The sequence below is a fragment of the Cottoperca gobio genome, chromosome 1 (assembly GCF_900634415.1).
Source record: "Cottoperca gobio chromosome 1, fCotGob3.1, whole genome shotgun sequence".
NCBI classification, from domain to species: domain Eukaryota; kingdom Metazoa; phylum Chordata; class Actinopteri; order Perciformes; family Bovichtidae; genus Cottoperca; species Cottoperca gobio.
The window spans coordinates 11,989,624-12,013,571 of record NC_041355.1 but is presented as its reverse complement, the minus strand read 5'-3'; the positions used below and the strand labels follow the sequence as shown (position 1 = coordinate 12,013,571).

Below are 23,948 nucleotides of genomic sequence, written 5' to 3'. Positions count from 1 at the left end.
ATGAGCCATTAAATCAAAATAAAGGGGATTTTCTTTCGAAGGTGATGCAGACGTGAGACAACAGAACCACAACATGTGCCATGTTGTCATACAAAATGTCATCACTGAGCTCCAGGTGGTTGCCAAAGCTGGGACTTAATCTGTTTCCTGATTCGAAGCAGAAGTGACAGCTAAATAACATTTATCTTTCAAATTTCAATATTTCTGATGATGGTCGTTTTTTCAGGTCTTTAATCTCTCAGTGCTTTTCCTTCCCTCCATCGGTCTCTTCCCCTGCCTCTTGCAAGACTTAGGCCATATAGACATGGTTATAATTTAAACCATATCTATATAACCTAAGTGTTGCAATTTGTAGAAAGAAGATGAAGCTCTCAAAACTAATTTTCAGAGTTAGACATCAGGCCAACACAGTGTTAAAAGAAGGGGAATCATAATTAATTTAAAGCATGTGAAACCAAAAGAACAACTCATAGCCAACACACACAACGTTTAATGATCTGTCTATCCAGACAAAGACACTATATTCTTTCTAACTTTGGTGATCCTCTGATGTCATTATCAGGTCAACATTTCAATTTGTCCAATAGGCTACTTTGGTTCATGACCTGCAATGCTAATAGCATTACCATCAGCCTAAGCTTTACTTTATCTTTAGTGCTAATTAACAAACGTCAATCTAAGCATCTCGCATGTTAGCATGTTGACGTTAGCATTTAGCCCAAATGTATTTAGCATTCAGTTATGTATAGTCTCACAAGGAGGTTATGTTTTCGATTAGGTTTGTTTGTTTGTCTAATGGCACGATTTTCATAAAACTTGCTTCTGGAGTGAAGGATGAAGCGCTTTGCACAAAGTCAGGATTACTCGTATTTATCATTGAAAAACCTGCGTTCTTCACATCTTCACTTCTGTCCGTATGTCCCTCCACGTCAATGTCCGCCTCCTCCATGAGTTTGCTGTCCATGGTCGTGATCCGAAATGTTGAACAGATTGCAACAGTTGAAAGGGTGTAGCATGGGCCAAGAAAGAACCCATTACATTTTGGAAGAGGTCCGAATCAAGGAGCGGAAACTTATTTTTCACTTTTGTTTACATTGCAGATCAGGCATGGCCTTGGCGGAGGCCTGCACTCTTGCAGTGCACTTTTAGGTAATATGCAACCAGGACTCGCTGGAGAACAGTACTTACACATGAGTGGATTATCTTAAAATAAACTAAATTGAAATTCAAAATATGTGTATGCCCAGACACTATGCCTGAGTGATAAAATACGTATTTTGCAGGAGAATAAAAAAGACGAATTGAAACCGAATGTGCCTTCATCAAAGATTGTCACTGAACTGTAGCAGCCATGGTGTTTGTTGTGCACACACACACACACACACACACACACACACACACACACACACACACACACACACACACACACACACACAAATGGCTGATTACGTCATGTCTCCGGCGCTCTGTGTTGGCCGCTGTCAGAGTCCGCTTGTTTGGAGGCTAAACACAGCTGGAGAAAATTGGACTATTTTTGCAATTGTCTCATTTTCTGCTTTTGTTGTGGTCCTATATCCAAGCCCAGACTATAATCAGACAAATGTGTCCCTAACGCAAGTCCACACCTGAAAGACAGCCATCAAGCAATTCTAAACGTGACTGCTTGTCAGTGGAAATAAACAGGATTGTTACCTTGCCCTTACACATCCCTCTCAGCCTCGTGGACATGTTAAACTCCCTTTTGGACTTGCACTTCTGTATTATATCCATTTTCAATAGTCAAATACATTTATTTTTATGAAAAGTTAGTTATGATATAAATACATGTTTATGGCAAGTCAGAATGTCAAATTTAAATGATGAAATAGTAAAATAAATGTTTAATAAATATTTCATCAATTGTTTTCCTTGTAGTGGGAATACACTTGTACTTTTCATATGTGATTCCACTCTTTCAACTAAGCCTTTCTCTTTTTGGACAGACATGTGGATAAATGATGAGCTGAGCCTGTAGAGGGGTCCTCCCTGTATTCAAATATACACACTCCATCATATTTCCTGTCACAGGGCTCATGCTGCGGTCCAACTCATACTTTACTGACTGACTTTAATGGGCCACACTCCATGGAGATATATGGATTTGTTTTTCAAAGAGGGGAACAGGACTATGAGCATGCATGTGTGCTGTAATTGAATAAAACTCAAATGTAGCCGAGAGTGCCAGGAAAGGCACACTGCTCCCTGAAGGGTTTACAGATAAGCTACATCACACTTACACCAGCAGCTACATCCTGGGAGAGATCTCCACCATACCCAGTGTTCTTCTGGAGTTGATCAAAGTAACTACAGTTACTATATAACTACAACGCATAAACTATAGTCGTTAGCTGTATATTGTAAACTTAGTTTTTTAAAACTTGTGTTGACGGAGTAAAATAAATGCCCTGGCACCTTCACATGTTTTAGAAATTCTAAATGTTTTGCATAAAATGTGGAACTTTAAGACTGAAAAATAGAATAAATTGCAAGGTTATCATATTAGATTTACCGTGTAAAGTTTGAGTTTCCTCTAATGAAGAATGTGGTTTTTTGCATTAATTGGCTAAGACACTCTGCAAGAAAGCAGATCATCCACCTGCAGATTTGTTCGAACCTGTTCCCATGATACTGCTTCTTTTTACCAGTGTCAATAGCTTTCCACAGGTTTAAATTAGTGTTGCAACTGCTTACACACTCACCCTGTTTCACTCGCTCTTATAATCTCTAACAAACACACAGATACAATCTTTGTATACACATGAACTATAAATGCCGTACTTACTTACGTAACTACAGCCATCAGATGGAGTCCCTCACTCATTCACAAATAACTAATAACATTTTGCATGCACACATATAAATGAAGAGCTTTATGCATTTTGAACTAACGAATAAACACAAAAGAATTGTGATAATACACATATTCACATATATGCATCTCTAAAAAAATATGTCATTCTGCAAAGTGACTACTTTACCTTTGGTGTTTCAGTACATTTTTACTACTTATATATTTACAGCAGCCTACTTAATTAAAATCATGATTTTGTATTTTTCAGACTATCTGATCCTTCCTCCCTGAAATCAGGCGCATTTCTCCCGCTCATGTTTCCACATAACAAAAACAAACAGCACCGAGTATCCGATTAAAGCCAGTGTTGCAATAATACCTGACGGCCAGGGGAACAGATGTGTTTGATATTCATGTTGAACACAGCTACGGCCATGTGCTACTTATTTAGGCTGCCGAGGCTGACGAAAGCAGCGTGTGCTGTGATATAAGGCCTAAAGCAGAACCTCTTTCAAACATGATGTGGAGGAAATCACACAGTCAAGCGGACAATCAATAAACAAGGGACGGAGAGATGAAATGTGCACGTGCTCCGATCTCTAGTTTAAATCTGATCGATCATCCACAGCAAGATAAGAGAACAATTTGAATTTATTTTTCAAACTAGTGCCTTTGTGCAAATCCGTAGGCCTATCGGATAAGAGCTGCACAAAAGAGATGCACATTTGGATTGTTAGTGGCTTTTAGTATCTACTGTGCGGTATTTCTCATATTGGCATACTGCTTTTTATTAATCTCTAAATAACTAAAACGGCCTTGTTTGCCGTAAAATAATCGGACTATATTCTGTGTGTTATACAATTACTTGTGTGGAATTACATTAAGGATATATAACAATTTATTTAGCTTTTGAGATTTTTTTTCCCTTTTAAATTAGTGCTCCTCATTTCGCACAAATCTTTCAGTTTCATTTTCGTAAAAACAAAAGACTCAAAAATTGTATGTAAAATAAATCGTATAACATATATAGCCTATATGGTTAGATGATAAACAAATTATTTGATAGTATCTATGATGATGATAAACTGTGATATTAAATCAAATTGCACAGACTATACATTCAATCACGTTTTATTCCAAACATATTTAAGAACTGTACAATACTAGTTATTCAAAAAAACAAATAGCTTAATAAGGAGGCCTGTTTGCAAGCTTAGGCCATCATTAAAAACGGAATGTTTTACATAATGTACCATGGGGTTTATTCTCAGGCTGAGAGGAAGAAGATTCAGAAGACAGGCGGGCATCACTACATTAAACTAAATTAGACGGAATTTTTATGATCCCAGGTGGGACATTGGACAACTGAGAAACAGTGTAGTTGGGTATCATTCCGTGCAGCGAGACAGGAGGCATGAACGAGCAGTTTGGAGCCAGAGATGGGACAGCGCCGCAGCGTCCCGGGTCGAAATGTTCAAAAGTTAGACATGAGGGGAAACTCTTGGAGAGGAGCGAGGATAGTGCAGGTATGATGCTGCTTACAGGTGGGATGCTGGGACTCGTGTGGGGGCTTAACCGACTTCTTAAGCCCAGGTTGTGGTACAAATCATGGCCCTGGAGACAAGCACTCATCCTGTGCGCTCCGAGGAGAGGAAACACAGGCACCAGGCTGCGCTCCTTCACCCTGGAGTCCTTCAACGCTGCCGAATAAAAATGTTGCCTCTTGAAGCGTTTCCTTCGCCGAAGAAAACTCCCGTTTTCAAACATATCGGCCGACATGGGATCCAGGGTCCAATAATTCCCCTTGCCAGGATTCCCAGGCTCCCGGGGCATTTTGACAAAGCAGTCATTCAGAGACAAATTGTGACGGATTGAGTTTTGCCACGCAGGGAACTTCTCCTGATAATACGCAAAGCGCTGGCTGATAAAATCACATATCTCACTGAGGGTGAGTCTCTTCTTCGGGCTCTGGAGGATGGCCATGGTGATGAGAGCGATGTAAGAGTACGGGGGCTTCACCGAGGCGGTTCTCCTGCCGGGACCATCCTGTAGCCGCTCTGCAAAGTCTCCCTCCTCCCGAGCTTCAGAAGAGAAGGATGAAGCGCTTTGCTCAAAGTCAGGATTACTCGTATTTATCATCGAACAACCTGCGTTTTTCCCATCTTCACTTCCGTCTGTATGTCCCTCCACGTCAATGTCCGTCTCCTCCATGAGTTTGCAGTCCAAGGTCATGGTCCGAAATGTCCGGTGACACAGCGGCCCCAACAGGCGCCAATCTCGCCTGTCTGGGACAGAACTTCTCCACTTTCATTCACAAAAAGAGTTGCGCAGCTGACTAGACTTTTTAGCCTCCCACTCAAAACTTTCTCCTCCTCTTCGTGCAAGCAATCTGTCTTCATCACAACAACAGCAAATACAAATGTGAAACAGGGAGTTCTAAAGGTTTAAACTATATATACCACGTTGTAGGCTACTGCATAATGTAGACTATGATAGTGAGAAGATAATCACAATGATTATCTATTCATCTCAAGAATCTCAAAGTCGTTTCATTATCACGTGTTTTCTTCCTCTATGGTAAACATGATGGAGTCTGGATTCTATTTGTTTCTGGTTCAGTTTTAATCATAACTCTATTTTATTATCTCCAGGGGGAAATGTGTCTTGCAGCCATATGAAACACAGATCGCACAGACTCAAACACAAGATACATGAGCAAAACAAAACAGATTTACAGAATCTTCACATGGAAAAAACAACAAACATGCAAGCTCACATAAAACACTACATATCAAGTGACAGCATGACATAAGTCCTGGAGTACATCCAGCCATCATTGAATCATGAGTGGTTAAAAATCATCTTCATTATCTGACTCATCCTGAACATTTAAAAAGAAGTTGACACGCACATCCAAACCAAAGATGGCAGGTGCTGAGCTGAAAATGAGCAATCCTGAAATAAACAAATAGTTTGCACACTGCAGGGCTCTAATGTTCACCCATTTATTGCATCTTGGTGAAGTTTCGAGCACAACTGCTCTTCATGGGGCAATAAACAAGTAAACATCGGAGCCCTGCGGTGAGCGAGCCATTTTCTTTCCCCCTCCCTGAACATTTAACAGTTTGATGGCATGAGAGATAACATAATTTCTAACTATTAGGTGAGGCCTCTATTACGCTCAATCTCACAAATGTTCTACAACGACTCACCAGAACATCTGCATAATTGACTCGCTTTACTACACTAGATGCTTTTCAAATGTGCCGGATCTATATCAGATTTTTTATTTTGCGTCCATATGTTATATTGTACTGTGGTTTACTGGCTCAAGCATTCATTATGGTTTACTGTTGATATTAAGTGACCACAGCAGGTGATACTGTTTTAGATTGAAATATGTTGAAGGTAAAAATGAAGCAAGCACATTTTATTGAGCTCGTTTCTATCTTTTATGTTCTTGGCTTACACGGCGCTCATTTCCTTCGGTGTTGCTCATTGCTGGATGGTTTGGCACATGGTGACATAGGCAACTCTGGCTGGTTCAAATAAGAGGAAGACGTAATCCTTTTTGAAATAATAGCTACACTGTATCAATTCATGTGAGGCCACCCACTTGGCAAACGGACCTGAACTGCAGGGTGGGCTGAGGAAACTGTGGGAAGTCTCATTAATGAACAATTCTTCCCTGTACCTCTCGTTTAATGTGATATGTACACCTCTGAATCTATTTGACTATTTTATAATCTATGCATTATATCAAGAGCAGGCCTTACCTATGTACATACAAAGAACCAGGAAACAAATGGGATGTTTCATAATGAATTTAATACAGACCAAAAGAAACCCATGCAACACACACACACACAAAAATCTATTTTCTTCTCACAGAAAACAGCAATGCTCAGGAAATCAGTGCACCAATAAAACAACAGCCACAGCTACAACCCAAATGAACAACAAAAGAAGAAAAAACGACCACAATTCTAAACAATGATAAAGACAATAAATAACTTAATTAACATGCGCAACTAAATGTGTATCTACTGAACTTAGTAGGCTGTCTTGCTGTCAATGTCAAGAGGAGTAAATTCTTTTGCAGTTAATGACTGTGAACACAGCTGTTCAGGTTGCAGCTTTTGGTCCTGTTCAGAAATAACTTGTCTACTGCAGCCATCTGGCACATATGCAAGAAACACTGAAGTTATTTAGATGAAGAATGTTGACAATTATGACTAAACCTTCTACTGAATGTGTCCACTTCTTATAGTAGTCCCTTCAGGATCCCATTAATACTGCAGTGTTGCAACACACTGTCTGTGCAAATCCTTCAGTGCTATCACACATGCTATATGCAGGTTAGCAGGCACAAATAGTATCAGTACAGTAAAGACTGAAGTACAGAAAGGTTTTCAGATGTTCATTTCCTGTTTTATACAGCACATTGAGAGCAGCTACAGAGCCAAAAGGGAATCATCTCGGTTTCCTGATGTGCAACATTGTAGCAGTGAAACTAATTTAAATACTAAGTCAAGTAAGATGTATGAAGCTGGTGCTGCTCCTCTCTGTTTGCGTTCCCATCTGTAGTGAATTGTAGTAGGCTAAGAACTGCGGGAGTCTTGAACTGTTGTGTGCAAATGTGCGTAGAGCTTCGTCACATGTGGACATAAAAACCTTTGCTCTTCGTATGTTCCCTAGGTGCTGCGTTTCCGCTGAGCTGAGGTCAGCCTCACAAAGTTTCCACACTTGAGGCAGCATGAGTTGGAGTTGCCCTCTTTCCTAGGGATATGCCAGCAGTAGACACAGCGCACTCTGTATTTTTTATACCTTAAAAATTAAATACAGAAAAAATACAGTGCTGATTAAACTCTTTTCTTAGTTGGTATGACATGAAATGTGAAATGTTCCAGGATCACTGTAACACACATGCAAATTGTTGTTTATTTCTGCAGGCTAAAAGTATGAAAGACAAAACACAATCAACTATTAATACCATGTTTTTCTCCTTTAGTCATCCTCAGATTAATTGTTGCAACAAAAGGTGCAATATGTATCTCATGTAAGCAGTAAAGTTTGTGTAACATGTATGAGTACACTCTATAAATGGATTTACTTTTTGACACTTTCCCATATACTACAGAATAAACTGTGCCGAAGTAAAACATATTTAACTTTCACCTTTCAATTAATGAAAGTCAGTGGTGACAAGGAGCCAATAGAAGAAACTCCATGAGTCTGTGGATAGCAATTGTATTTAGTAGTTTCTAATCCATAGTTATTGTTACTGATAATTGTTGATAGGAAAAAATACAATGAAAGATTTGTCAGGAAATCCAAACACAATCTGGATACAATTGTATACATTCAAATGCTGTCTAATTCTTTATATGTTATAGGTATTACATTTTGGATCATATAATTTGTCTGTAATAGTTAGCAATCAATCGTCATGGTCTAATCATTTTGGACTTCAACGTTACAGCAAATATGGAAAATCAAACTCTGTGGAAGTTATATTTCTGAGACTAAATTCCATTACATTTAAATGTGGCTTTAGGCCTTCATATAGCTCTAATAGATATCCCCCTGTATGCATCTTGTATACAGCCAACAGTGTTGATATGAACTACCTTATTCCACAGGCATTACAGAGTGGGGTCCCGTCCTCTGCATCCCTCCACATCGGGGTCTTCCTGGTGCAACATGATGCACAGACTTTACCCTCTTGTGAAACAGAAAGGAAACATATCTTTAGTTAGTGTAACATTTTTTTAACTGAGTGTATCTAAAAACAATATAACGTAAGCGCTTGTGATGCAACCAAAAGTTTTCTGTAAACACTAAATGTCAGTAATAAGATTTATACTAGTTGATACCCATTATGGTCTTAGTATGCATGGTTTCCCGTAATGATCAAATGTGCACCACCTGTCCTGAGTGGTCAAGTCACGTTTTGATGTGGTGGCGTCCTCTAGTGGAGGAAATGGGCATGTCATGCAAATATGTACTTCATACCTACTTTATTTCAACTATAGAGTAATGTTTCTGAAGCATTAATTTTAAAACACATAACATTGCAGTCTTTATATTTGAACATGTGGCATAATTAGTTAGTTTAAAGTCTCTTCCTGAGGTTTTACCTTTGATTTCCACCATTAAAGTTTGTGTTTATTTTTGTGTGGAAACGTGCTGAATCGAGGGGCTGAGATTAGATCATCATATGTTGTACAGAATTAAAAGCCATCTGAGTCAAAATTGTTATTTTGGACTAAAATTGGCTTTACATGATTCATATATATTTGATTATTGAGGTTATTAGTATAAATTGCAGGGGCTCTAGGGAACCCGTAAAAATGTCAACATAAACTGACATCTGCTTCACAGCACAGCGCAGGCACTCGAGTGTTACTCACTGGAAACACTGGTTGTAGAGTAACTCTCCTCATCAGAGCTGCTAGTTTTAAGGGATTTGTGGGACGTCCGTGTCCTCAGCCTCGGTTTTTTCACACTCTTGCGGAGCTCCTTGCTGCAGCAGAGACTAATGAATAAATAATAATGTGTGCAAATTTAACTTACTGAAAGTTTTCATCACAATCTTCAAACATGTAACAAATCTGTCACTACCTGTACTTAGAAGTTATGAGGAGCCGACATTGTTCCCTGCTGTCGTCCAGCTCCGTGTCCATCCTGAACGTCACTCCCTGGAAGTCTGGGTCTTGGATATTAGCACTTCGCCTGGGATGAGGTTGTTTTCTAGGAGTCTTCCTTCTCCACTGCTGGGTAGATGGATCAGCAATTTCCTCCTTTTGCACTGGCCTGTGTTCTGGTTTTGAGGTTGCAGAAGGTGAGGGGTTTGTTCCCTCTATGTTAGCATGTGTACGTTCTAGTTTAGATGCAGTGATTTTGTCATTTTGTTTTGCAAGTGACTGACACTTCTCTGTGGTGCGAAATAAAAATAAAGCCGATTGTGAAGAAGGCAGAAGGTAGCTCTGTGGGGGAAGCCGGGTGTCACACAGTGGCTCTGTAGACAAAGCAAGGTTTGCATTGTGGTCTAGTGTTAGTGCTGGCTTTGATAGAGTGACACTTGTATCTTCATTTGAATTAAAATTCAGCTTGGGATTTAGGGATGCATAGGTGATGTGTGTTTGTGACAAAACATTGTCAGAGAAGGGTACATGCAAAATATCCTTTTCAGACGAGAAACAATCTTTCGTCTGGTTCGACTCAAATAATCTGTTATCACTGAACACTGAAAAAGTGTTTGCTTTTCCAGCAGTCTGTGACTGAACACAACAGCCCACCCTGGAGTCTCTCACACAGCACTGTGGGATTTCTTGCCTCCCGTAGATAAGAAGAGATGGTCTCAAAGTGCATTCAATACATCTGACTCCCTGATCTGTTACATCTGCTGTTGAAGTCGACGATGTGTCTATTGAACGGCCTACTTTTGTGGTAGATGGTACTGAACCAAGGTCTGACTCCTCCGCATCTTTTTTATGCAGGAGCCTTTCACACTGCAGATTGATCAGACTCAGTACTTTCCAGGGGCTGTCGCATTTCGGATGTGGCTCAACTAAAGTTGTGACCTTGCTGCTGTGACTTTCCTCCTTCACTTTCTTCATCTGATTATAAGGCGACATACGAGACAAACTGTGCTGGCAGGAACTTTTAGAGATTTGAAACAGATGTGCATCCTCTTCCTCTTTTTTAACTATAAAAGGACCTTGCCTAGAAGTATCATGTAGCCACATAGAGGGTGAATTTAGGTCCAGGAAACTGTTGTGGATGGGGGATGCTAGCTTGGAAACTTCTTGGAAAAGGTAGAAGAGTGCTGAGTGGGAGGCATCATGTTCAATTGCGCTCTGGTTTCCCTGGATGAAGGCAGCTTGCGTCCTTGGTCTTGTGCTCATGTTGAGGAATTGTCTGTATATCATAAAAAACAAACAGCTTTCAGATCAGTAGTGATCAAGGGGTTGATTAGCAAGGTAATAAAGATCTTGCTTCACAAAATTATATTCATTTTCTGACATTTCTCTTTTCATTTTTTGTTGGGAAACTGTTGTATGGTTTTACCTCTTAAATGTCTTTCAAATAAAACATCCTAGTTGGAAAACGGCTCACTACCAATAGACATGTGTACTCTATGAGAAGAGGACAGTAAATATTGATTCACATTAAGACATTACAAGTTAAAAAGTAGGGAACCACTATTCTAGAGTCTAAACAGGATTTAAAACATTGGCACATATAATATAACATTATTTGAGCCACATTTATGTGTATAACTATTGCTACACAAGCTACTGGTTAATGCAAATACCACAGTGAAAGCAGACAAGCTAAGGCTATTGCAGTGTTTAACATTTTTGTTGCTATGGTTGTGGCTATGGGTGGCAGTTATGTTAAAACATGAACTTTAGAATAGTTTTCTTTTCTTTATTTTATTGAATTAGGCCCACATTATTAACGTTATAGCAAACATGGGCTAACAGGAATCAGCTTGTGGGGTTTTATTGTATAATTTAAAAGCCGAGCTGTGGTTTTCATTGACGATATGACATGAATCCGCCTGTATCAATAAAGAGACCTCTTTTATCAAAATATAACTTATTTAACTCACCGGCAGAACTGTAGCGTCGAACCTTCAGTGTAGTTTAGAGGAGTTCTAGAACACATAATGTAGCGCTTGCGTTCTAGAACGTCTCAGATCTTCGCGGTTCTCGACTGTCGCGAGCGCAGAAGCAGGACGGATGGATATTGACACAACATCGACTACTGAGAATCACTGAACGTATGACTGATAGGTAATCTTCCGCCTTTACTCTCTCATATTTACAGTAGAATGCTGTGGCTTCACGTAGGCCTAAACGTTTTGGACTACAAAACAAACTAGTGATTACGGTTAGTTTAAGTCGGTGTGAGTTTTAGAAACTTTAATTTATTAACTCTAGTTTGTTTGATGATACTTTGTAGATCCACACTACAGGCAGCCTGTAAGTTAAATGGTTGAGAAAGTTCAGATCCATTAACTAGGATCGATCCTACAAACTTCCCTGTAAGTTAAATGGTTGCAAGTTCTGATCCATTAACTATGATCGATCTTACAAATGACTCTGTATTTACACTCGAGCATTGCGTTCACCGATCCTTGTCTTTATTTGTCTACTTTTGACAAATGGCCTCTATGGCTAACCACGTCTTTAACATTTGGGCCTCAAGAGAACAGTTCAAAATGTGGTCAAAATCTAATTAAAAACAATTGAACTGGGATCTACTGTTGATGCTCACCTTAGATCTCCAAATCGATCATTCACTACATGATGAAGTGTGTGAATTTACTGGGAACACAAACCGCTGGAGCTGGTTGCTATGACTGGGTTTTGTTTTGGTCCAAAGGACTAGTTACGCGGGTGTTTTTGGTTTGCTAGATTACACCTGCTGGGTAAAAATGTTGCCCACTCGAGTTCTAGTTTCCCTCACTGCAGGCAAAGCACTTTTGCGACAACATAAATGCCTGTTCAGATATGTGTTGGGTAAAGGTTGAGATTTTACCAACAATGGCAGCCTACTATTAATGCAATGAACTAGCTTTGGTTATTTCAAAAATAGTTAAACAATGGGAAGTTCATTTTTGTCTACTTTGAGTTATAGTAGTCTGTTTAAGGTGGATTGGTAATGAAGGACAACGCATTTTATTGCACACCTTTAAATATGTAATTTCCAAGACATGATATACACAGTTGACTTACATTTGTGCGTAAGGACAAGTACAGTAGGCTTAAGTAAAGGGTAGAAGTGGCAAACTCATTCTATAGTAACCTGAAGCCCACCAGCTTCAAATCTTGTCTCCACCTTCATGCTGCTCTAAATCTAAATCAAAGCACACCTGAACCAGATTAACTAATCAAGCTTTAATCACTGACACCAGAGAAGTGCTTAAAAATGCATTTTCCATCTGACACCTGAAACACAATTTGTCTGAATGTTTTGCAATTAAAGTGCATAAAATGTTTAAACAGTCTAAATTCTGATTTACTTTGTTGAGAGCACATCCTCTAAGCTTCAGGTAATTGTTGTCTTTCAAATACACTTCATTATAATATATGGTTTCCTCTTCTGTGTCTGGCTTCAGTGTACCATGCAGAAGAAAAGATTTGAGTTTTATGACTTCAGGCTGACTATAGTTAGTAGCTGATTATTGATAAGCCATCAAAACATCTACAAATGAACTTGGTACATAAAAATGAAATACTATGCATACAATATCTGACAAGTGAAACAGTGACGAAATGACTAAAACATCTTGTCATACTTGTGCGTATATGAGCTGTAACAAGGAATGTTCCATTAAACGGCATGAACTTTGTAAAAATTAAATGTCTCTGAAATGGTCAAGTGTTTGAATTGTGGCTCGATACTGGCCAGAGAACACACTACAAATAAATATATAGTCAGTTAAACGATCAGTTTTTTTGAAGTAACCATTAATTTCCCCTTCAGTGAGACTCGTAGCATCTGACTATAGTGCCTGATGTCATCTGCAGGCCTGTCCTGTCATTAGTCAACTGTGGAATTTGTCAGTCCGCAAGAGGTCTTGGGAGTTGCAACGGACTTTACTATCCTAGCCGTGCATCTCTTCATGGTTGCCCCCTCACTCAACCAGCCCACATGGTGTGGCGCTTGCAGCACCACCCTCTCATTTTTTTCCAACTCTAATCATCTGCTCTTCTCAGTGAGGTGTGGGAACATGGCCGTCCACATAGAAGTTCCTGGTGACTTTGGGCAACGTGAGCTCTATGCCCTCAAGCTCATGACTGAGAATGATCTGGCATCCTAGCCGGGAGTTCTCCTGAAGCATGGGGGCCATGTCCAGCATGTCATCCTCCCTAGAGAGGAAATATATGTGTCAATATTTACAGTGATCTCCCTTTCACCTCATCGCACACATTTGTTTAAATTCAAATATTGTGGTTAAGGAAGATATAATTTTCAGCAGACTTCACCTCTCATCCGGTTCTGGCAGTTTGTCAAAATGGGGAGCATTCACATAGACGTGACAAGTTGAGCAGGCCAGTGATGCCTCGCAGGCTCCTATATGAAAGAGAAACACAAATACAGTGCAATATAATCTTAAAACTATGTTTCAATTAAATATTTAAGAAACAACTTTAAAAATATAAATGCTCACCTTCCAATTCAATTCCATGCCTGTGAGCCAGATACATGACGTTATCTCCCACTTTGGCCTTAACTGGGATCCTCTGGCCAGACCGATCTATGTACACCACATTAACCCTAAATGGCAGGGTTAAAAATAATTTAGCCTTATTATTAAATTATACATTTGAGCTTATCTGGCAAGGTTTTTAAAGTTTCATTCTCCATTCTGCCCTTTAAATGCTTAAAAAGACAGTAAACGAACAACATGTTCAGTAAAGTGCTTAAATTGGTCCAGTACTCCAGTGCATCATACTGACAGAAACATTTCTGATCCCAACGAAATCCCACAAAAAACCACTTCTTATGTGGCCGTTTACTTTTGCTTCACAGTTAATACTACTTCTCGAGAAGCCTAAATTCAAGAGCACAAACCTTTTTTTAAATGAACTATATTACATTTCTGTCCAACTGAGTATTGCTGCTCATCAAGGGTCAGGCAAAACAAAGCCGTTTCCAGCTGAAACATGTCGTGAGGGAGGCAAACATGTACATCTGTTGTCTAGTAGAGAAAGCTGCTAGATAAAAGTTAGGATTTCTCCTTATGACTCAAAAATAAATTAGCATTACAGAGCCCGACGGGTAATAAGGAAGGTCTTTTGATATTGTGCACATGAATAACAATTAGTAAATGGTACATGCACCAAACTTAGTGCTTTTATTGCTTAGAAGGACAAACCCCCACTATCAGGAGCAGTCAGAGTTCAGTGTAACTGCTGAAGGACACTCTGACATGCTCTGCAATTAATGGAAAACCCACTTTACCTCTTGAGCTACAGCAGCCATAAAGGTTGTACTAAAGAAATGAAATGCTGTACTATATTTTATCAATGTGTAACCTGAAATGTAATCATTTCTGGGGGAAATGCGTTTCTCAAATGCTGCATATGCATACTACGTAGACTGCTGGTTTAGTGTACTACTGGTTCAGTCTATGTTCAGAATGTGGTCTAAAAATAAAATGTAAATTGAGCATGACTCAGCATTAATTAGAACTTTCTTTCCCTGAAGATTAAATGAAGCCTCCACTGACTTCAACTTCGCAGACCCAATGTTTGATAGTAGTAACTATTATAAAAAATAAAATAAAAAGTATATTATATTGATTAATACCAGCTGCATATACTGTGCTGTATACACAGTATCAAATGACAATACAAGCCCCTTGTAAACTTACACATCCTCCGGGTCGTCTGCATTGGAGCTCCCCTCTTCACTGTGGTACAGACCTGTGCAAAAAAGAAACAACAGGACTGTGAGTGTTTCTGTTGTCAGTGATAATATCAGCTCTTCCTGGCCGTACCGGATGTGGACAATGTTGAACTTGTTGCATGAAGTTTCACAACCCCATCTGGGAATGTTGATGTGAAGTTACACAAGTATTATTGAGCGGACTTTCGACTCTAATAACTGCTAATGTCCTTCAACCACCTGCAAGCCAAACATTGCAACAATACCTTAAACTGCAGTATGAAAACAAAGAGATAACTTATTACCACTTATCCAGAATTATCTTAAACCAGTAGAACCAGCCTGTGACTGAGGCTAAATGTTAGCCAACTGCACCACTCACCTATACTCGTCTGCAAGTGTCGATTTATGGTCCGGAAGCTGTTAAAGGAACCCCTCCTTTGTAAGTTACCAACGCTGCTCACACAGCTCTTTAACCTGTAGAGGGGACATGTGCTACAGTCTGGTATAACTCGAGAAAGTCTCAAAGTCAGCCCCATGCTCGAGCGGACTGCAGCGGAGGCCGCCATGATTCTGTTTTGGTCACATGACCGAAAGTGGCCAATTGGAAAAGAATACTGGCGGGGTGACGTCTCTGCTATGACGTACTGTTCTGACAGCAGATGGCGCTGCTGTTTAACGCGCACGAGTAAAAGGTAAGACACGTAACTTTGTTTTGTTTTTAATTTAGTGTTAATTAGTGTTAAGTATGTAAAACAATCAGAAAGAAAAAGCCACATCAGAAGGTAATAATAATAATAATAATAATAATAATAATAATAATAATAATAATAATAATAATAATAATAATAATAATAATAATAATAATGGTGAAGTAAAAAGTAAAATATTTCCCTTTGAAATGTAGTAGAGTGGAAGTATAAAGTCCCATAAAATGGAAATACTGCAACATTGCACTTAAGTACATTGCTTGAGTAAATGTACTCAACTCAACTCAACTTATAAAGTATTTGAAATTGTGTCCACTATGACCAACAACAACTCTAAAATGCTGCTGACATTATGCTACTACTACTAATAATAATGATCCAAAAAGGTAGAATATATAACAATTCGAAATGGGCCATTCAAGTACTTTTTCTTTGCTAATGATACTTATGGACGTTGATTTTAAATTTTAAATTTAGGACCCCTACTTCTTGAAGTAAAGAATTTAAATATTTCTTTCACCATTGCAAAATGTTATTTGTCCTGTTAACAGCTATGAATGAGACGGAGCTGTACTGATTTCTTCTTCTTTCTTCTTGTTGCTTTTTTAAATGGTTTCAGTGAAGTAATGATGATGTTGCTTATTTTTCGTATTTATGTCTGATTACATTTATTCTAATTTAAATGCTCTTGTTTCTAATCTAAATGTTTTTGCATTTGAGTATTGCTCTTTACTTTAGCAAACCGGAGTTGGTACTACTATAGTCTTTATTCCACTTGCCGCTCAGACAATGCTAAACCAGGCTGAGACTGTTAAAGTTATGCCTATGGGTAATGAAGCAGGTCTGTCCATAATTCAAAAGAATCAGAATACAAAACAATATTTCATATTTCCACAAAGTCCCATTCAGTGTTAAGCTCCATACTCTCCAATATTACACAACAGTGAATACATGTTCTGCCATGTTTATGTGTGCTGTAGAGGAAGACAAAGCTATATAACAAATCTAATGCAGACTGGCAGCGGAAAACTGTTTGGTATGATTGTCCACTGGTGTGTGAAGATAGAGAAGTGATGTTATGGCTAGAGGCAGGTGAAGAAATCAGGCGCTCTGTTTTGTCTCTCTCCTTCTGTCCTTGACATCTCCTTGGAGAGAAAGGAAGTTATCTTAACAAAAAAACAGAACAATTAAACATGTTTTCCCTTTACAGAGTAGTACAACTCCCCCAGAGGAGCATTGTGTTGATATTTGAGATGTGATTTATAGGCTTTAGTACACTATAATATAGTTCTATCAAACTATATTTGTGTGTCTTTTCTTATCTCCCCTTTAATGTCTCATAATGATCTTTGCTTTGGGGGTAAAGCCACTCTGAAAGTGAGTTATAAGATAATATACTAACCCCCCATCTGGATCTGGCTGTGGAGGTTCTTTCCATGGCCATAAAACGTAAATGGGGCACTCTCATGTCTAGTTTTTTATTTTATAGGGAGTTCTGGGAGTCAACTTGCTGGCATATAGATTATTACACTTTATATAACCTAAATCTACATAGTGAAACACTATTACACTTTCATATAAGTACTCTCTCACACACACACACCTGCACAGGATTAGTGTCTAGGGACAGTTTACCTATATGTCTATAAAGTCTGTGAATTTGGAGCACTTACTATATCATTGGGCCCTATAGTCCTGGGAACGTGCAGGTGTGTGCATGCAGTTGTGTGTGTGTGTGTGTGTGTGTGTGTGTGTGTGTGTGTGCAGGGGTGTGGTGGGTGGAGGTTGTTACACGCTTGACTTGGATATGAAGTGGCCTCTAGGTGTTCCTTTAGATTACACTCCCCTCACTCCCCAAAGACTATGCAGTATAATAACTCATACACCTCTGCATGCACACTCACACTGAAATACATTTCTTAAGACAGACATGCACATGCAACACACACACACACACACACACACACACACACACACACACACACACACACACACACACACACACACACACACACACACACACACAAACCTCACTCTTCTAACATACGTCAATCACCCAGAGGCCAGAATGACAGCACGTGTAGACATTTTGGATATAGCGATCTATCTGAATTTCCCCAGAGTGCACCGTGTGTATGTGTACAGCTTATGTTTCCAAGAATGGAAACCGCATGGAGAAACACAACATTTCCCAGCAGTCCTTTGGGTGCCGTACAGTCAATCGTATCAGCGCTCCCATTGTAATTTTTTTTCTTATTGAACTTTTCCCAACTTGCCAATTACAACAGAATTGAGCCTTGTATTTTAAAAAGAGTCACCATTTGGAACTTGGAAAAGATCACAACCAACAATAAATGTGTTCAACTAACAAGTGTTGACTGTGCAGCCAAAGCCTAATGTAGCTTTTTTTTATCTGAGACACAGACCTTCATTGTTATTGTATTAGAAAAACTATTAAAAGCTACACTAGACGACATGTTGCTTCATCACAATGAACATGGGTGAGTCAAACCTACATTGACACAATTCTGAGGCTGTAAATACTCACCTCAATAATCCACAGCTGAAAAATAGTCCCCAGAAAATTCAATATTTCTTGCTGTTTGAGTAACTTTTGCAAAAAACTGCAGTTCCCAGCAGGTTGAGGAAATTACTTGGCTTTTCTTTCAAATGAAACTGTATATTCAAGAACTGTTATTAAAGTTTTATATCATCCCTGGGAACAAATGAGTTTAGGGCTGAGTCCCACAGACTGGTTATTGGATATTTCTTTACTGATTGACTAGTTATTTTTGCTCTTTTTGTTTGCTTCTTGTTGTCATTTGTTTCTGGTTGTAATTTCTTTTAATTATGTTAGCTTAGTTTTCTTTTTCTTTTTTCCTTTTTGAAGATCCGTTGTACAAGCATGTGGCTTTTTGACCTCTACTGCCACATTTCTTAATTGGTGTTGATTTCTTCATTTAATTAATTGACAATAAGAAAAATAGAGAATATGCCAACCTCATTCTTTAATTTGGTTCCTTTCCTGGTGTGTAAAAGGGTTTATAAGGCCAAGAAGTGTGTGGATTTTCTAGAAATTGATGAATTTGTATAAAGTCCAAACATTTTGGAGTTGCAAAGTTTTTCCAAGCACGTCAAAGTGTGAGAGGGTGATTGCAAATGTCTCCTCCATGCTTACTCACTGTCTGCATGCACATTTTAGTTCCCCTGTTTAACGTTGTTTCTGGCTTTACTGTAAGTACATCATCAGTTGATGATCTAAATTAGGCTACGGGTTGAATGACAGCAGCTGTTTCATTAGATTTCAGTTTTTTTACTGCTCTCCTTCGGGTACAGTCTGCTCAGAGTTAGATGGATGTCAGATGAGGGTTTTTTAAGGGAGTGCAGAGTTTGAATGTTTCATGGACCAACATAGCCTTTAAAGCTTTGAACGATGCAGCCAAGTGCCAACAATCCCCAGCATTTACAACTCAAACTTTCCTTTTCCTTTGTGCCCAGCTTAATAAAACCATAGGCTTTCTTAAAATGTTAAAACAACATTTTGAGTTGGATTCAAAAACACAGCAAAAAACTTTACAACTGCCATCCTGCTGAGTTTAAGGATGAATTGCCAACAGGACATGTCTGAACCATTTAATTTAGCATATCCTCTTCATCTGAATGTTTGTTCACTGTGTGTGTGCGTGCGTGTGCGTGCGTGTCCGTGCGTACGTGTCCGTGCGTGCATGTGTGTGTGTGAATGTGTGTATGTACACCTGCAGTTGTGCATTTGAGAAGCATTCTGCAAGCTGCATCATGACTCCCTTCTCTCAGATGACTCACACAAACTGCTAAGACAATATTAATTAGGAACAGGAAAAAAAAAAAAATGGCCCCTATGCCCTGTCATGCTTCATCAGTGTGGGAATGTTTGTTTCTCCAGACAAAAGGGAATCTTACCGTCAATGTGAGTAAACACAGCAGCCTGGGAGCTGGCGTTATTACAGCTTCTTAGTCAAACTCTAGTAATGCGTCTGGGACACTTTCTCTATTGTGTGTCACACAGTTAAATGGAGGAACATTTTAGGAGTCTCCCTGGAGCTCAAGGTTGTGCTGAGTTGTGTGTAATTAATAACAGTTTTCACACGCAGCATTACAAACTACACAGGGGGCAGCAGTGATCGTGTTTGTTTTAGCTTGAGGTCTGGATGTGCTTTAGTGGCTTGAGTCTCTGGTCTGAGCGACTACCGTCTGCCCTGTGATAGACAGCGTTGACCGCTGACTGCTGACCTTTGACACCAGATAAAGAAAAGCTACAGGAAGAGGTCAAAGACTTGGGATGTCGTGGAGGTACAGCGAATAATGTCAACAAATCCAAACACACCAAGAAAGCCATAGGTGCATTCCAATTATTTGGACTTAATTTGGTTTTAAAACAAGAAAACAGTTTGTGGAATGTGGATCAGAGTTCAACACACTATCATATAGATAAAATGACTATTTGGAGAGAGAGATATTTAGGTTGGTCAGATTTTCTCACATTTAAAAGATAAGGCTTGTGATAATCTAGATGTTTGTTATTGTCAACAGACAGTCTTCCCTACCCTGTCTGTGGCACTCAGCCCAAAGTCCATGTGTTCCTACTGAAAATATAAATCTTTAAAAACAGGTCACAAATGTATAGTTTAATTTCTTTTAAAAAGATGAATATTTTGCTAAAACATCTGGAATTTGTAGGTTTTTGAAAATATTACAGAGTAAACTGTGCATTGGTTGGGGACTATTCTCGTGGCGGATTGACACATTAGTGCTCAAGAATAACTTCTAAATGGAGTTTGTGAGAGATTGTTAAATTGTCTTGCCATGAAAAGATCGAAACCTAAAATTGCAGTACTTGATCCCTCAATACTCTCCGACTTCGATGCTACTCAGTCCCAAAGCCCATTCTGTCCTACTCAAGATGTAAATCTTTAAAATATGTCACAACTATAGTTTTTATTTTTGAGAAAGATGCAGTACTTTCGCTGACAGCTGGGATCTGTAGTCAGTAGTAAGTTATTCAAACGGGAGGAAATAATGCATATTTGGGGGGACTAGTTTCAGCAGTGGATGGATCTACATTTGTTGATTTTGTGAGTATTTATTTACAGCAGCAGAACGTGGATTGACTCAAAAGGTTGCAGACAGAATTGCATAGTGAAAGCAAGACTTATAGGAATCCAAACTAAATGCTGATCGTGTCATTATTCTAAAGCCATTACATTGTGCAATGTACATTTAATTCATGAAGGTTAGTTGAAGCAAAGAACCTTGCCATGCCACCAGCAAACTAACCTGTCAATCAAAGTGGTTACCAGGGAAACATTTGCATTCCACATCATACTGTGAGCCAACCACAGGTCTTGTCCTGTTGTCATGACAGCAGAATGATTGATAGGCTCCTTGGGGAGAAAGAGCAGCTCCAGGCTTACTCTCTCTCTCTCTCTCTTTCTCTTTCTCTCTCTCTCTCTCTCTCTCTCTCTCTCTCTCTCTCTCTCTCTCTCTCTCTCTCTCTCTCTCTCTCTCTCTCTCTCTCTCTCTCTGTGTTGACAGCAGGTAATGATGACTTTTACTGGGACGAAGAGTGTGTGCTGTGTGTTTGTGTGTGTCCTTGCCTGTGTAAATGCATATTTATGTGTCTGCATGCCCTTTAGTCCAAATGGAAATTATTGACTTCCTGTGTGTGTGTGTGTGTGTGTGTGTGTGTGTGTATATGGCCTCATTAAGTCCCTCCAAGGGGGTTGCCCTCTCCAGAATGTGTGTGTGTGTGTGTGTGTGTGTGTGTGTGTGTGTGTGTGTGTGTGTGTGTGTGTGTGTGTGTGTGTGTGTGTGTGTGTGTGTGTGTGTGTGTGTGTGTTTGTTATTGAATTATGGCTGTAACAGCGACTGTAATTGACCCTCCGTGATCCAGACTTGGCCTCTGTGAAACTTTTGGTCAAAAACAGAGTACAATGTCTCTCTGGAGACTGAGAGGTGTTAACTCTGTGACAAACCGGACTCTGTTTCACTCCACATGATCCAAGTACAAGTTTTCATTGCATCTATAAATTGTTTTTATATTTCAACAATATATTTCAAAATGAATGATTAGCATTCAGAAGATGTCACGTCTGTTTGTTTTTACATTTAGAGGTTGCTTAATATAAAAGTGGGCACACACTGGGGTGTATACATACACTACCCACTAACATTTCCCATAATGTCAGGTTACACTGTATTTAAGACCAGAGGAGTGTTAAAGGAATACTTCACCCCCAAAATGACCCATTTGTATATCAATTACTCACTCTGTGTTTTTTTCCGCATGCCTTCACCGTGAACGCAGAATCCAAAAGCAAAGGAAATTCTTTATGAATTTAAGGAAATGGGGGCCGCGTTTAACAACGGCATAACTATATCAAAACATAGATTTACAAACACTCAGTAAAGTGCAGTATAATCCACCACTCATTTCGTCAAACACACGCATTTTCGGTTGAATCTAAATATTGAAAACACATAAACAGTCTCACGTGAGAGTACTGTTTATGTGGAAATGTTTTTAATAGAGTGAGAGTTTGTAAATGGATGTTTTTGATATAGTTTTGCTGTTGTTTAACGTTGCCAAACACAATCACAAATCTTCTTCATTTACCAAGGAGGCGTGCCAAAAAAGCAAAGTGATTAATTGGTATACAAATGTTCATTTAGAGGATGAAGTGTTCCTTTAAATCCAGCTTCTCAGCTAAAGCAACACAAACAGGATCTGGTTCTTGTCTGGTTATAAGTGAACATTTCTGCTTCACAAAGAGTCTTATTCGCATCTGTCTGGTCTTGAGGGTCCTTTTGGAGTATTGGTTTCATTTTGTTGAGCTTCTATCTTCTATCTTTAAACACAGGCCACCGACAGGACAGACAGGTTAGAGTAGGCAAAACCGATTACTGGAAGAATGTATACTCTAAAAGGGTGAAAAGTTTACTCACTGCTACTTTTGAACTAAGTGCTTTGCTTTCTTGTCTTTAAAGGATTTACAACTCTGCATCAAAATAATAATGAAACTTGCAAGAAGACCAAAACATTTTCCATGTTTGGTATCAGAGTGGAGGTGCTCCTGACTTTCCAATTACGTATCATTTCCATTTTGTACATTTGAAGTCTTATCTTCTTCTGGAAAAGTGTCACTCTATTATCAGATACGTCGAGACTTAAAACATAATTTCTGCTTTCCTGGCTTACTTCACTTCTGTCTCTCTTTTTTTATCCTGCACGTTCACCCTTTCCACTCCTGTCTCTCCAATAAACCCCCATCCCTCATCCACTTCATGACCAAAATAAAATACAAGCACAACTTCTTTTTTTATGTGCGTCTACATACAAGCCAGTCTAAACAGTGTTATCAGTGTTGCTTGCAGACTGAAATGATCCAAAACAGCATGAGAAACCAAACCCATTTTTTATGTGGCTCAAATATTGTTTTCTTTGTATTTTGTTGTTGCATGACTTGACAGCTGCCAACATGCATGTCCTTAGTTTTTTTAGTTGTCTTCTCAAAAGACAGACACGACATTTGCACAACATAATTAAAATCATTAAAATCAATGATTAAATCTCGACATTTCTGAATAATGAGCTTTAGGAAGAGCCACATCTGTTCCTAACCATATTATTTATAGTGATGTATAGTGGTTTATTTTGTTATCCAAAGGGTATGACGTGGTATGTGGATCTTATATGGGGTATGTTTTTCTTTGTGTGTGTGTGTGTGTGTGTGTGTGTGTGTGTGTGTGTGTGTGTGTGTGTGCGTGTGCGTGTGTGTGTGTGTGTGTGTGTTGCCGTCTCCTGCCTGGGTACTGTTGTAATCTGAAGCATGCAGCTTTATCGTTGCACAGCAGTGATGATAAGGGACTGCTCAGGACGTGGTGTAGGCTAGTCTTGAGTGAGTCTCTGTCCATTACATGCATGGCTTGTACACACACACACACACACACACACACACACACAC

General features: G+C 39.2%; 2 protein-coding genes across 6 annotated transcripts; both read right to left on the bottom strand.

Annotated features, from left to right (window-relative positions):
• Positions 1 to 4,030: 4,030 nt before the first annotated feature.
• LOC115012277 (forkhead box protein D2-like) lies at positions 4,031 to 5,075 on the bottom strand. Its single transcript, XM_029437828.1, has one exon. It carries the CDS (start codon positions 5,060 to 5,062, stop codon positions 4,145 to 4,147), a length of 918 nt encoding a protein of 305 aa, XP_029293688.1. The 5' UTR covers positions 5,063 to 5,075; the 3' UTR covers positions 4,031 to 4,144.
• A 1,563-nt stretch (positions 5,076 to 6,638) lies between these two features.
• fdx2 (ferredoxin 2) lies at positions 6,639 to 15,895 on the bottom strand. Of its 5 annotated transcripts, none has more exons than XM_029436184.1 (9): positions 15,621 to 15,895; positions 15,225 to 15,276; positions 14,019 to 14,125; positions 13,834 to 13,921; positions 12,119 to 13,716; positions 9,455 to 10,753; positions 9,244 to 9,368; positions 8,461 to 8,554; positions 6,639 to 7,657 (listed from the first exon to the last, which is right to left on the bottom strand). In XM_029436184.1, the coding sequence occupies exons 1-5, from the start codon at positions 15,805 to 15,807 to the stop codon at positions 13,560 to 13,562; spliced, it is 591 nt and encodes a 196-aa protein (XP_029292044.1). In that variant the 5' UTR covers positions 15,808 to 15,895; the 3' UTR covers positions 6,639 to 7,657; positions 8,461 to 8,554; positions 9,244 to 9,368; positions 9,455 to 10,753; positions 12,119 to 13,559. The 5 variants fall into 5 exon arrangements, with proteins under 5 accessions (XP_029292044.1, XP_029292053.1, XP_029292026.1 ...); XM_029436193.1 differs by having other exon boundaries at positions 9,455 to 9,653; XM_029436166.1 differs by lacking the exons at positions 13,834 to 13,921; positions 14,019 to 14,125; positions 15,225 to 15,276; positions 15,621 to 15,895 and adding an exon at positions 11,451 to 11,554 and having other exon boundaries at positions 9,244 to 9,356; positions 12,119 to 13,564.
• Between the last annotated feature and the right edge of the window lie 8,053 nt (positions 15,896 to 23,948).